Source organism: Phocoena sinus, chromosome 16 (genome assembly GCF_008692025.1).
Source record: "Phocoena sinus isolate mPhoSin1 chromosome 16, mPhoSin1.pri, whole genome shotgun sequence".
In the NCBI taxonomy this organism is placed as follows: domain Eukaryota; kingdom Metazoa; phylum Chordata; class Mammalia; order Artiodactyla; family Phocoenidae; genus Phocoena; species Phocoena sinus.
The window spans coordinates 67,687,387-67,702,096 of record NC_045778.1 but is presented as its reverse complement, the minus strand read 5'-3'; the positions used below and the strand labels follow the sequence as shown (position 1 = coordinate 67,702,096).

General features: G+C 39.3%; 1 protein-coding gene across 18 annotated transcripts in view; it reads right to left on the bottom strand.

Annotated features, from left to right (window-relative positions):
- The window catches only part of VTI1A (vesicle transport through interaction with t-SNAREs 1A), a 385,123-nt gene that overhangs the window by 194,123 nt on the left and 176,290 nt on the right, over positions 1-14,710 (bottom strand). For 5 of the 18 annotated variants that reach the window (XR_004346149.1, XM_032607935.1, XM_032607934.1 and 2 more), the window contains one exon: positions 5,491-5,582. The exons of 12 other annotated variants lie outside the window; for them this stretch is intronic. Coding sequence is in view for 5 of the 6 variants with exons in the window: in XM_032607935.1 (XP_032463826.1) it covers positions 5,491-5,582 (92 nt within the window). In the remaining variant the exon portion in view is untranslated. The remainder of the gene's footprint in view (positions 1-5,490; positions 5,583-14,710) is intronic. One more of the 18 variants, XM_032607945.1, reaches the window with a different exon arrangement.

The window sequence follows — 14,710 nt, the reverse complement described above, 5'->3', positions numbered from 1 at the left end:
CCATTAGCTCTCTTTCCTTAGTGAGAGTAAGAGAGAGAGAGAGACAGAGAGACAGTAAGACAGAATGAGAATGAATATGGTTTGAGCTGATTTTCATTTCCCACATTTTTACTCTTAAACCTTGATTCCAATGGAGGAGGAAAATCTTTTCACCTTTTTCATTAAAAGCTACTACATCAGTCCAGATGTATAACTGATATGTAATTTATACATAGATTATCTCATTGTTCCCTTTAAAAACAAGGCAGGGGGCTTCCCTGGTGGCGCAGTGGTTGAGAGTCCGCCTGCCGATGCAGGGGATGCGGGTTCGTGCCCCGGTCCGGGAAGATCCCACATGCCGCGGAGCGGCTGGGCCCGTGAGCCATGGCCGCTGAGCCTGCGCGTCCGGAGCCTGTGCTCCGCAACGGGAGAGGCCACAGCAGTGAGAGGCCCCCGTACCGCAAAAAAAAAAAAAAAAAAAAAAAAAAAAAACAAAAAACAAGGCAGGGACAATCTGTAATACAGGAATTCTTTCACAAAAGATTTTTATGTGAGATCCTAAACATTCTGCACTAATGATAAACAAATCTATACATAACTTATGGGGGGAAACCCACTTTTAGTCTTGACAACTTTAATGAAATGCCAGTTAACGCTACATAGTATGCATACTATATTTTACCTTACTGATATCCTTAAGTGTTAAATGGAAAGTAACATTCAAAAATATTTTGCATGTTGGGGCTGTCTTATATTCTTTTTTTTTTTTTTTTTTTTTTGCGGTACGCGGGCCTCTCACTGTTGTGGCCTCTCCTGCTGCGGAGCACAGGCTCCGGACGCACAGGCTCAGCGGCCATGGCTCACGGGCCCAGCCGCTCCGCGGCATGTGGGATCTTCCCGGACCGGGGCACGAACCCGTGTCCCCTGCATCGGCAGGCGGACTCCCAACCACTGCGCCACCAAGGAAGCCCGGGGCTGTCTTATATTTGCCCAAATCTCCCATTTAGAAAATGTGGATACATCTTGAGAAATAAGGTCAGAGCTTGGTACAAGAGACTTCAAAAGAACACCTAGTGCAGTGGGAAATAGTGTGTTGATGATTTTACAAGCAGACTGGCTCTGATTACATCTATGGACTCAGAAAGGATCACACCTAAAAAATCCCTCCCCACTCTACAGGTCTTTCATCACGATCTCAAGGCACTGAACAAATATTCCAAAAGTGAACACTGCCACGGTCCCTTTGGAGAACCTTTATTTCAGTTGGGAGTGGGCTGGACAGTTAAGTAGTTTACAATAAGCCCACAGAAGTGAAGGAAAAGTTTTGCAGTCACTTTCATTTGTCCATGGATTTTTTACCCAGTTTTTCCTTGGAAATCCTGATGAAAATCAACTCTCCCAGAAAGGTTCAGCAACTTACCCATAGAGACAAATTTTACATTAGAGGTAAAATCAGAATTCAATTCAATAAACATTATGGAGAGCCAGTGACGTGGCAGGCACTGTAAAGATACAGAGAAGAATAACGCATGTTCCCAACACGTAGCAGCTCGTATTGAAGTGGGGCAGAATGATGTGAAAACCACCACCACCACAACATAGAACACTGTACCAGTTCTAAACAGAGAAACGTGCCAAATGTGCTGGATCAACCAACGTACAAATATGGTACCTGCCAAGACGACGAACCGATTCATTCATCGTCTTGGCAGGTCTCCAGGAGTCCCCATGCCATGCCTTCCACCCCAGGCCTCTGGCCCCCACCCTCACAATCATCTACCATACAATGATGTGGTTATCTTCTGATGTACTTTAAAAGCTGAGTGTCTATCGACAACCTAACGGTAACAGATACCCTACTGTGCAACTCACATCTCTTTCCAAACCTTAGAAGACAAAGGTAAAGACCTATGGAAACAATGCTTCCTAATTGTTTTCGCTATAGCTTTAGAATGGACATAATGCTGACCTGAAACTAACTTAAAGAATAAATATTTTAAACAATGGGATGATGGGTAGTCAGATAATCTACAAGAAAGGTTTTATTTCTAGCAGTACTTGCAGGTAAAAATGTTGAAAGGTACCTGGTCCAGAGACTCCTGCTTATAAAGGTATTATCATCCAGTGGCACATAAATCAAACTGGATGATAAGAGGACAGTATTCTCTTCTGTCTAACCACTCCCCATATCTGGCCTCAGGTAACCAAGAGGCTATCTCTTGTTACTTGGTATTGTTTATTTTCTTACATAATGCCTGGCATGTAACAGATCTTTAACAATACTTCCTGGATGGATGGATGGATGGATGGATGGATGGATGGATGGATGGATGGATAAATGAATAGTGGGAAGATCCAGAGAAAAAAAGGAAGGTAAAGAAAAGTAAAAGGCGAGAACATTAAAAGTGAGAAAGGCTAAAAGGGTAAAGGTGGTAAAGAGACTTATTTAGAGAGCTAGACACTGATCACTAGAACTCTACAATCAGCAGAGATTTAGAAGTGTTTTACTCCACTCAGGGGTGAATTAGATCATCTGGAGGAAAGACATTTTCTAAATGGCATATACGGCAGAGCTTGGGTTAGAATCCAGACTTCTCAACTCTTCATTTCATATGCTATGTAACACATAATACACAAGCAGAAAGTTCCAGACCATGTAATCAGTGTGGACTCCTTCTTATTAGAGTCAATGAATGGCCCTAGGGCATGGCTCCTTAAAATAGCCCTATCACTCCTGCAGTCATGGGTGAAATGCTAGGGAGGCAGATTTCCACCAAGGAGAATGCCACACAGCATTGCTCTAACTCATCATTTTAGTGATGCTATCTGAAACTAGTCAGAAATACCAAATATATACCCATTTATACCCTATAATGAATAACTGGGTCAAGACAGGTGGCAGAAGGGAGAGGAAATGTGCTTCTTCCTTATAGTTCATTTATTTAGATCTTATTTAATTTTGGGAAAATAATTCATATAGGTTACATACTCAGCTATTGTCAACTGATTTCTCATTCATCCAACAAACAGTTACTTAGTGCTTACTATGTGTACCAAGCATGGCGATAAAAACACAAATCTGGCATCAAATGATCATAATGAGCTATCTGGCAAATAGTGGTTCTTTGAGAGTGAAAGTTAGAAACATTTAATATTATAAAATTCACTTGATGAACATTTTGAGGTTACTTCCTCATCTACACATTTTAATGAAATTCTTTCGTATCATGAGTGCTTTCAACTTGCAAACACATTCCTAGAAAGCAAAATAAATATCAAGTAGTTGTGCTGATCTGTTGCTGTGCTTAACTACTACAGAAACCAAACTCATCCTCACCACAGTATAATTTTGCCATTGTGTTTAAGGTTGGTAAGTCAGTATAATCAGATATTCTCATTGCAAACACTCTACGGAGAAACCCAATTCTACAGCAAATTTTCAGAATGTGTTAAAATTGATGTCAATGTCTCAGTAATTTCGCAGTTTAAAAAACAGTTAGAAATGTAATGACTACACTACACTTGATTAAAGCATTTACAGCTCTAATCAAAAACTGACAGCAAGATCAAAGATGTTAACTTAAATCTCTCTTCTAATTATGTTTAAAATGCCACACCTCAGGCCTGTCTCTCCTCTTCTTTTTCAAACCAAATTCTGCTTAAGAAAGATCTAACACTTCTTAACAGTTCATTATCCAATAAAACTATTCAAAGCTTAAAAGCAATCTACACAATTAGTCAGGACCTCAGGGAGTCCACCGGTAGTCTTTATTACAGGACTTCATATTAAAACACCTTAATTATATTTGTCAAATGGATTTCATTAAAACCCATCGTCACTTTAATTTTCATATTTTGACAGTGCTGGCATAGGCATTATTACCACCTGCCATGCTAGGAACTACAACGAAATTGTCAAATTCCTTCAAATCCTAAGCAGTTTCTTTTGTACCTGACTGATCGTTTTCCCTGGATGGGGAATCTATCACAATTAGGAGAATTAAAATACCCCTATTTAAATTCTACTCTGAATATATACGTTTCTTGCAGGGGCAGGAAAAACAAACTACATCCGTGCTGGGTTGCCAGGTGCACTTTGCAGAGAGGGTGATGCACATACTTTGCAGTGTATCTGAATAGCAAAGCCGAGACATCAAACAGAATGCACTATGATTCAATCACATCACAACCATCAGGACTTGAAAGCCAGGACTTTTTCTTTTTTTTCCTTTTTTTTTTTTTTACCTCCTATTCATTATGCTGCCATATTTTATAAAATACACGGTGTTTCTGGCCATTCACTTGAGACTCAATTGTATTTTCATTTGCCACTGCGATTTAGATTATTGAAATAGCAAATGGAAAAAAAACCATATATATGCCTTTCTTTCCAGCTATGCAATGTTCAATGTCAACAGTGATGCAATGTTTAAGCACTTTCCTAATCCAGTCAGTTATGCAACTTTAGGAAAACGGAGGTGTGCACACGAACACGCAGAGCATTTTTGTCTGTTTTCTTCTTGATTTTCTAAGTCTTTGGTAGCATATGCAATAGAGAAAGAGAATTCCTCCATGCTCCTCCCTTTAGACTGTAGCATACAAAATTCTATTTTTCAAGTGTCTAAGATAGAACAGGAATAGCAAAAAAGGATAGGCTTTTTTTTTTTTTTTTTTAACTTAACAGACTCATAAGATATAACAAAGGAGAGAGGTTTCTGGCCTATGTCTAACACACTTCAGGGCTTTGTACAATGGTCTCAGGAGTAATAATCACCTTGCTTTATGAATACTTTAAATCACAGTAAATGGTCTTGGATTATTTTGAGCAAAGCCAAACTTTTAAAGATCTACTTACACAATCACAAGACATTAAAAAAATTATAAATGATCACTGACTTACATGTCTCAAAATGCAATACAGTTGAAATAGAAAACATGCTCTGAGAATTATACATAGGGAAAATGCATTTAAATGCAGTTCCTATGTCACTACTGCCTAGAAGCCTTTCATGATCAACTTTGCTGGCAATGTCTCTCGCTCCTCTGGACTCAGATCAGATCATTATCTGAACCACGACGATGGCACATATCCCAAGGCTGGCATTTTTCTCTTCTCTCTATGCCCAGAGTCTGGTAGAGCGCCTGACACGGTACACACAATATATGTCTACTAAGACTGACTGACCATGTTCATGCCCACATCCCCTGCTAGACTGCAGGCGACTCCCCCATGGTAGGCAATAAATCTTACACATTGTTCACTTCTCCTCCACACAGTGCCTCACAAATGGTAGTCATGTGGCATGTCTCTCCCGTCTCTACATATGTTTATAGATATATAGTTCTACAGCGACACAGACGGGCACACAGGTAGTATGTTTATGAGTGTGCATGTACGAGCCAACATTTGGAATTCTGTCGAATACAAAAACTATTTTAAAAAGCTCCAAGATTCATATGTCAAAAAATATAAGGATCATCAACTCCTTTTAAATTGTTATTAAATGTTACCATAATCTTGAACCTTGAATCCTTCACGTTTGTCCCTCTGTCCCTTGTTGACCTTCGGTAACTCTGCTTGGGACGGCTGATGACGGATGGAGCTGATGAAGTGGAGAGGGAAGAGGAGCACAACTTAGACAAGCTGCAGTGGGAATCCGGATGTTGCCCCAGGAGCACCTCAGCTACGAGAAAATACTTCCCATTGCCACCAGGCAATAATTTATTTGAAGCCATTATTATAAATACTCATAGAACACATGGATTTTTTCTCATTAGGAAAAGAGAAGTTGGAACGATCTACTATTTTAGAAATATTCCTAGAGGGACACCTCAAAAATGAGGCCAGATGCGATCTACATTCTTGAATACTTGAAGTTTATCTGATACAGAGGCCTACAGAAACCCTGCTGACACAGAAGTCACAAGGCACATATACGTTTATGAATACTGCATTTATTGTATTTTAAATGCAATACAGGTTAACTTGGTCCTCAGAGTGATTTTGGTTCATTGAGAGTCATGAATGCCGTGCCATCAATTTCTGCTCACTGGCACCCTGCCTCTGGTCATTCACAGAGGCTAACACAGTTCCTGTCTTTTTGTTGTCCATTTGTGTTCAAAGGCGTGCAGGCACAGGAGTTAGCTTATAGATGCAAGACTCTGTGGTTTATACAATGAATTGACACAGGGATGTGTCAAATGCGGTTTATAAAAGTAAGCACTTTGGACAGCACATAACATACAAGTGGAAGTTTGGGGGATCTAGGGCTTCCACTGAAAAGGGATATTAGGAAATGGGGGAAGAACATCTGGAAGGGACAGGGATACTGAAGGCAATGGATAGAGAAGACCATTTAAGGGCGACCCTGTGCAAGTGGGACTTTGGCATTGAGGTTGGAACCCTTGCCAATTGCAAGCATCCGGAAGTCTGCCTGGGACTGTGTCCACATCATAAGGACTGCCATCTCTACTTCTTGCTAAGGTCATCTCCCCTCTTGAGCCCACATGGTCACGCACATCATCACCTGATCACTTGCTACGGCCTCTGCAAGCTCCTCTAAATACCCCAGTTTCAGAGCTCGTAAGTCCTGGTGGGAGTCCTCAACCCTTTTGAATTGGGCAAAATAAGGAAAGCGGCTATTCTGGTTTTGCTCTTATCGATAGCCAGCTTGGTGTGTTGGAGGGATGGGGTAGTAGGCGGGTAATGCGGGACGTAGGGGGTCACGAGAGCTGGCAGGAGGACTGGAAGGAGAGGAGCAAAGGCTTTCGAACGGCATGATCAGAGAGAGAGCCTGAAGTGCCCAACTGACAGCTCGACAAGCCTGCACAGATACTGGCTTTTTCCAACAGGAGAAAATCTGTGACTTTTGCTTGTTTTCCACCCCTCCTTTTTGAATGATTACCTTGAAAAATAATGATTGCTTTTTCTGTAATATTCCCAAGACAACAAAGAGATATTTACTATCCTTTTGAAGTTATACAAAAACAGCCAATGAGAATATCCCTGATTGTCCACTATCGGCTAGAAACTGAGACTTGGGCCTTCGTATTGAGGAATTTGGATGCTAAACCACAGCATTCATCAACATCCTCCCGGAGCCCAGACAATATATGACACCAAGATCTGTTTCTGGACTGAGCCCTGTATTTTGTATTCAGACTACCCTCAGGGCTGCTACTCTCTTAGACACAAAAGAATAATGATTCTCTTTAAATAAAAGAACCACTGCCTATCTTAATTGTTGCCAAATGATGGGCCGATATTAAAATGCTTTAGCTATATTTTTCTATGGGGCCTAAACACTGGAGCCCTTAACAGTACCCTAAAAACGGTGAACAGATCACTTAGGAAGTGAAACAACCTGGCTCACTTAAATATCTATCTATAAATGCTTATGTCTGTGCGTGCGTGTGTATGTGTGTGTTTTCTTGGAGTGCTGAGATCCTCCTTACCCACCTCCAGGCTTTGCAAGGCCTGATCCCCAGTGGAGCTGGTCCAATGGTTCTCCATCAGAGGTGGTAGTGATGGGGGAGGGGAGGCGTGGAACTAGGAGCAAGCTATGGGCAAAATAAGATTCTAGTCAGACTCAAAGGCTGACTGCTATGATTCCTGATAAACAGGGAAGCTTCGGCTTATTTTTTTTTTTTTTTCGGCTTATTTTTTTTTAAACTCCCATGTTTCATTCCTAAAACAGTAGGATTTTATGCTTCATAGGTAGATAATATTTTCATGGCATTGGTAGAGATTGCTATTTAAAGACATTCTAAAATGACATCTTTAGCATCTCTGTAATATTTTTACAATATAAACACAAAAGAAATAGATTTTATATGATAATTTTTAAATGAGCGTTTAAAAATAAAAACTATTTAAGAGATAGTCTCATATTCTATGAACTTAATTCTTTGGGTTAAAAAAAAATAATAATTTCATTTTTTAATTTTAACTCCAAATGGCCCTTGGACTGTTACTCTCCAGAGTCCCCAGCTGAAGGTGGAAGCCAATGATTATTCCTGATTTCCTGGTGAAGAAAAGGTGCACAAAGGAGTTAAATTACTTTTCTACTGTCCTAAGTGAGGAACAGAATCATGAAATGATACTTTGTCTCCTGGTCTATGTTTCAGTCTTCAAAGCAGAAAAGTAGCATAAACCATACTGGGAATATGTGCAGTTTCTGGAAACTTGTCAGGCTTTAGCCTAAGAGCTGAGAGTCAATGAGGACTTCAAATAAACACTTCTTTTAATAACAAAAACAAAGTATTAAACTAAACTGACGTTTGTTTTTTCCAAAAATTCCCATATTCAGTATATCCATTTTCAATGTCAATAAGTTTCTTACATTCCAATGTCAATTCGGGGTAAAGAGCATTGCTGCAGGGCTTCAGAGTGTATTCAGGCCACTCTAGGGCTCTTAAGTCAAAAAAGTCACAGAATGTTAGCTCTTAAAATTTCTCTGAATAAGGTAGTTTTCTGCATGTGTATTACTGTTAAATTTCATGAATGAGAATGGTCCTGTAGCTTCTAGGTATGTATGCCAAAATGATGATGTTCGCGTGAGGAGGGAAATACAAACATGTTCAAAGACCTACTCATTTTGAAATTTTTAAAACATCACTGTTATAGAATAACTATCCAATTAGCAATTGTCTATGTGATTCATCAAGAGAATAAGAATCAGAAAATGAAAGTCTCCTATAAGTCCAAAAGCTCAGTACGTAAACAATATTTTGCTTTTAATAATCATGTCAACTTTAATTATGCATTCTTAATTGTCAATGAAATTTGGTAATAAAAAGGGAAAGCCTTAATTGAAATGCTTGTAAAATCCTCTTACTTGGAGAGTTTGTGTGAGTTGATTAATTAAGAGACTTTCACAGTTTTCATATTGATTGCCTTTGTGTTTCTGAACTTCCTGTCTGTTGGTTGTGTGCAGGGTAAAAGTAAGAAATCATGGATGTAACAAGATGTAGGATTTCTCAACACAGGTTTTCACTTTAATAAATTGCCCCCACTTTGATAAATTCCCCACTTTTTTGGGGAGTATTTCTCTGTTACCCCATTTTGTAGACAGGCTTTTGAATGCTGATACTTTTCCCTCAATGTCATAATTCCACCAAATATTTTTAGGAAATAAGATCTCCTATATCTAGTGCAGTTTTTCTTTAATATATTAAACTATTAAAACCAGAACTGGAAACATACAAATAAGCTCGTTTTGCTAGGACTAAGATAAAAGGAAATGTTTATATCTCTGTTCTAGATCCCTATAGCAAAAAATATTAAGGAAATAGGAATTTTCTGCCTACATTTGGATGTTGGAGTACAATGGTGATATGATCTTCTAATGGTTCTGAGGAAGAGAATGGTTTAAAATATGAAGATCTCCGTGTACTTAACAATAAAGTTAAATACTTTATTGATTTATGGAATTTATGAAATAGGTTACATTTCAAAATAATGGAAATAAAATTGTCTTTGGTATACTTGATAAGACTTTCCTCCTCCTACTAAATATTTAGGGGGGGTATGTTATAAGATAAAATAGCTAAATATTTTGGGTGTTTTTGCTCTAAGGAAAAATAACTAAAATTTTAGGATGCCATTAGAAGACAAATTTAATTTTCTAGTTTGTTTGTTTAGGAATTTTCCCCTATAGCAAGACAAGATACTTCTCTCTTCCTTTGAACATTTCAGCATATTTGTCCAGCATCATTTTTTCATTCTCTTTTATCCCTGGGGCTCTCAATGTTTAAATAGCTCCCTCCCATGTAAAGCTTTGCACCAATATCGATCAGCCTAGGCTGGAAGTTACTGTGAGGCATTTTCAATAATCAGCCCAGCTGTTCAGAGAGCTTCTTGGATATAACCCTTAGGTAAACAGCATAATACACTGAGAACTCTCTCCAGCAACCTGCCCTTCTTGGCAATCTCAAAGATTGCTGTTAATGCTTCACTAAACAAAGAACTTATTTCTGATTTTAACAATGGAGGGTAAAGGGTAATTCAGACAAATCCCATCTTTGATTCACATATGTAGAAACTATAAGGGGTCCCCCCTGCCCACATGCTTGCATATCCGATTAATTCAAAACCATGTGAGTCAAGTAAACCATTTTTACAGAGTCAAAAAGCAACTGTATGCAAGGCAGTTTCTTAGTATTACCATTCTACTCCTTAATCCTTGCATTGAGATTTAAGTTTATTCACTGAGATCATCTAGGTCAATTATATTATCTACCTTTATGTAACATATAGCAAAGTAATAAAAGTGCAATTACTTACTTAAAATTTTACATTACTATTTTTTTTTAACATCTTTACTGGAGTGTAATTGCTTTACAATGTTGTGTTAGTTCCAGCTGCATAACAAAGTGAATCAGCTATATGCATACGTATATCCCCACATCCCCTCCCTCTTGTGCCTCCCTCCCACCCTCCCTATCCCACCCCTCTAGGTGGTCACAAAGCACCCGACCTCCCTGTGCTATGCGGCTGCTTCCCACTAGCTATCTATTTTACATTTGGTAGTGTATGTATGTCCATGCCACTCTCTCACTTCGTCCCAGCTTACCCTTCCCCCTCCCCGTGTCCTCAAGTCCATTCTCTATGTCTGTGTCTTTATTCCTGTCCTGCCCCTAGGTTCATCAGAACCATTTTTTTTTTGATTCCATATATATGTGTTAGCATACGGTATTTGTTTTTCTCTTTCTGACTTACTTGACTCTGTATGACAGACTCTAGATCCATCCACCTCACTACAAATAACTCAATTTCGTTTCTTTTTATGGCTGAGTAATATTCCATTTATATATGTGCCACATCTTCTTTACCCATTCATCTGTCGATGGACACTTAGGTTGCTTTCATGTCCTGGCTATTGTAAATAGAGCTGCAATGAACACTGTGGTACATGACCACATGGGATTGCTGGGGCATATGGTAGTTCTACTTTTAGTTTTTTAATCCAGAAATGGGCAGAAGACCTAAATAGACATTTCTCCAAAGAAGATATACAGATTGCCAACAAACACATGAAAGGATGCTCAACATCTGTAACTAATCATTAGAGAAGTGCAAATCAAAACTACAATGAGGTATCATCTCACACCAGTCAGGATGGCCATCATCAAAAAATCTACAAACAGTAAATGCTGGAGAGGGTGTGGAGAAAAGGGAACCCTCTTGCACTGTTTGTGGGAATGTGTTTGTGGGAATGTAAATTGATACAGCCACTATGGAGAACTGTAAAGGAGGCTCCTTAAAAAAAATTTTACATTACTTTTTAATTTCCTCATTCTTTAAGAGTTAAATGCTAAAGAGAAAGACTTTCACAGCACTCCTAATTATGATTTCCTGCTGACATGCAGCAAGGGAACCTTAAAAGAAGCACCGAAAAAATGGACACTATATACAAAGTATAATGTAAAAATAGCATTAGGTAGCCATGCAGTGAAACCCATAATGTTCACACCCTTCAGTGGGTGAATAAACATCATAAAAGTAAATTGCATTCCAAAATAGATGGTACCTATAAAATCTTGAGTTCCCAAATTGTTTTGCTTTCAAAAAAAGAAAACAAAATCAAATAAAAGTTAGGTATAAACAATTCCTAATGTTTCTATTGGAACCATTCAAAAAGGCTTTCAGGTCATTATTTAAGCTAAATAAAACATATTTGTCTGGTTGAATCTATTCTGAGATGTAGTAAGTAGACAGAGGCTTCTAGGTTCTGGAAGAATAGACCAGTCTTCTGATAAATAAGAACTTTGAAATGTTTCCTTTGGTTTACGACTCACCTCAAATACCATATCCATGACAGTAAATCAGAATGACCTTGGTTTTTTTGTTGATCTGTTTCATTTTGTTATGGGTATTTGTTTTCTCTTTATTTTAGGAGAGAAAAGTTGGTTTCTAGCATTTAATTCATATCTGCTGTGCCCTGTAGTAATTTGCCAAAGAACAAAACACACAGTCTCTGCCCTTGATGGAGTTCATAATCTATTTGAAAAGATGGGACTCTCCCTTGACCCCAACACCCTGTCCAATATCAGAAGAAAATTAATGAGTGATCCAATATGTACAAATATTAAGTAATATTAATTGCAACTGTGTACCCATATATAAAATCCTGATATTGAAGAAAAAGCAAATACACGCGAGCTGGTTACCTCAAGATTCTTGGTCTACAAAATACTACCATATGTAAAGATTTATCACATTCAGAAGCAAAGCAGTGAAAGACTTGGCCTTGACTTTAACAGCTACTCATCCACGAGTGAATCTGTGCAGTCTGCCTACTGTGAGCTTCTCCCACCTTCAGATCCTTCTCCCTTGTGGGTGCTGCTTCCTTATCTCAGCTCATAAGTGTTGGAACTCCTAAGTTTTTACCTTGTATTTCTTCCTTAAATTCTTCAAATAATCTCCTTTGAGGTCCTCTTTCACTTCTATGGTTTTTAAATATCATCCCCATTTCTATGCTTAATCCGTCTCTTAACCTATTCCAACTTTTACTCCCTATTTCCTATTCCATGCTGCATATTCACCTTGGTTGTCTCGCCAGTTCCTTAAATCCAACAGGTATAAAATCAAAACCGTATTTTCTTGCTATGTGCTTCTTCCCATCAGTTAAGGGTAGGCAAATCAAGGGGGTCTCCCAGAACTGACACATAACAATTCATTTGGAATCGTCCTTCATTTTGCTTCCAAGTTTGAACCAGTCATCAGGTCTTTTCAAATCTTCCTTTGAAATATCTCTCGTATTTGTTTCTTCTCTTCCTTGGTACTGTTATAACCTCTCACACACACTAGTGCCTCCTTCCTAACTGCTCTCCCTGTCCTCACTGTCTCCAAGCATCAATACATCTTGATTGTTTGCTCTCTTAAACTACCAGTCTGGTCATGCTCGGAACCCTTTCATTGCTTAGCAAGTAAAAACCAAGCCTTAAGCTAGCATTCAGACCCTTTCAGAATTGCAGCCTAAATGGTCTTTCGGGCTTCTCTCCTAATTCTCTCTGGCAAAAAGTCTAGGCTCTATTACAGGGCTTCTCAACCTTGATATCTACTGAGTTTGGGGTAGATAACTCTCTGTTGGATGGGAGGGTCTGTCCCGTGCACTGTAGGATGTTCAGCTGCATTGCTGGTCTCTACTGACGAGTTGCCAGAAGGAGCCTTCTCCCCTTGCTGTTAAACAAAAATGTCTCCAGACATTACCAAATGTCCCCTGGGTGTCAAAACCAGCCCTGGTTGAGAACCACCGCTCTAGTCAGATTGGACTTGGGCACCCATGAGCTTCCACCCATGTGGTTCACTGTCTGGGGGTGTCCCCAACCATCTCTAGTGTTTACAGCCCCACTCAATGTTCATAGTTCAGCTAAAATGCTGTATTTGCCCTGAATTCTTCTGCATTTGCCCCTGTCAAAAGAGATCTCTTTCTCCTCAAACTCCTAAACATGCAACCTTGCCTAAATTATCCTCTCTACCAGTGAGAGTTGCTTGAAAGCAGGATCTGTGTCATCTTTTATTCCCCCAAAGATCAGCACAGTGCCTGGCTCATATGATGAATGAAGTCACCTCCAGCCCCAGCTTTCTAACCTTGCAGTTAGAAGACAATGACAAGGCAGTAACAACTCCGGCAAATGTCCTTAAGAGCTTCTCTGATGCTTCTCTGCTTGTCTATTTCAAAGGGCAAAGAAGATATAGGACAGATCTGGACCACTCAATCTAGGGTTCACCCCTTCCAGAGAAATAAGCAGTCAGATTGTGAGGGAGGCAATGGGCACGGAGTGTTAAGTTGATGGCAAACTTAATGAAAAGCAGACAAAACAGTGTAAGAAGGCTTAAATACCTTTTGGGACATACAGCATATAAAAAACAGTCATAAGAACGTTTACAATAAAGACAAGAATGTGGATGATGGAGGGTCAAAAAGATAATTACACAGAAGGTTTTTAAATAGCTGTCTAATGGAGAAGTTGAGTGATTAAGACAAATAGCTTGACAAGCTACCTGGTCACAGGGACATAAATCTGAAAAGGCAGCAGATTCTCCAGCTAGGCCAGACAGATCACATCTTGTTTCTAAAAGGGAGAAAACATGAAATTTGTACGTAGCTCTGTGTGTGTGTGTGTGTGTGTGTGTGTGTGTGTGTGTGTGTGGAGTTATTGGGAGGGAATGGTATGCTATTGATAAACTTTGGAGAAAGAAACCATCTGTACTGTCAAGTGGCTTAAAACTTGAGGCACAATCGAAAGCAGGAATTAAACAGCTCAGGGTACGAGAGGTGCCTTCAGGGCAACACACGCTGCTGCTAGAAACACCAACCAACAAAACGGACGATCAGGCTCTCAAACGAGATGAGTCACCCAGAGAGTCTCTGTAGGACCAGCCTACTTTCTTAGCCTTGAACCAATGTGGTCTTGCTCTGGGCAAGGAAAACGTTACACTACTCTACAAAATCAATTCCAAATGCGTAAGCCACTGAAGCATATTTCTTATAGAATAAAGACTGAGTAGTGAAAGTGAGGGTGCAACCAAAATTTTAAAGTATACCCATCCTGCATATATACCCAGGGATAGAAGGGAAGAAAGCCCCATCACTGGAAAAAAGGTGTCTGGATATACCACAAATAAAGGGAAGCACGCAAGAGCCTTTACTTTCTAATTGTCCATTAATTGTGGTTCTTTTTTTTTTTTTTTTTTTTTTTTTGCAGTACACGGGTCTCTCACTGT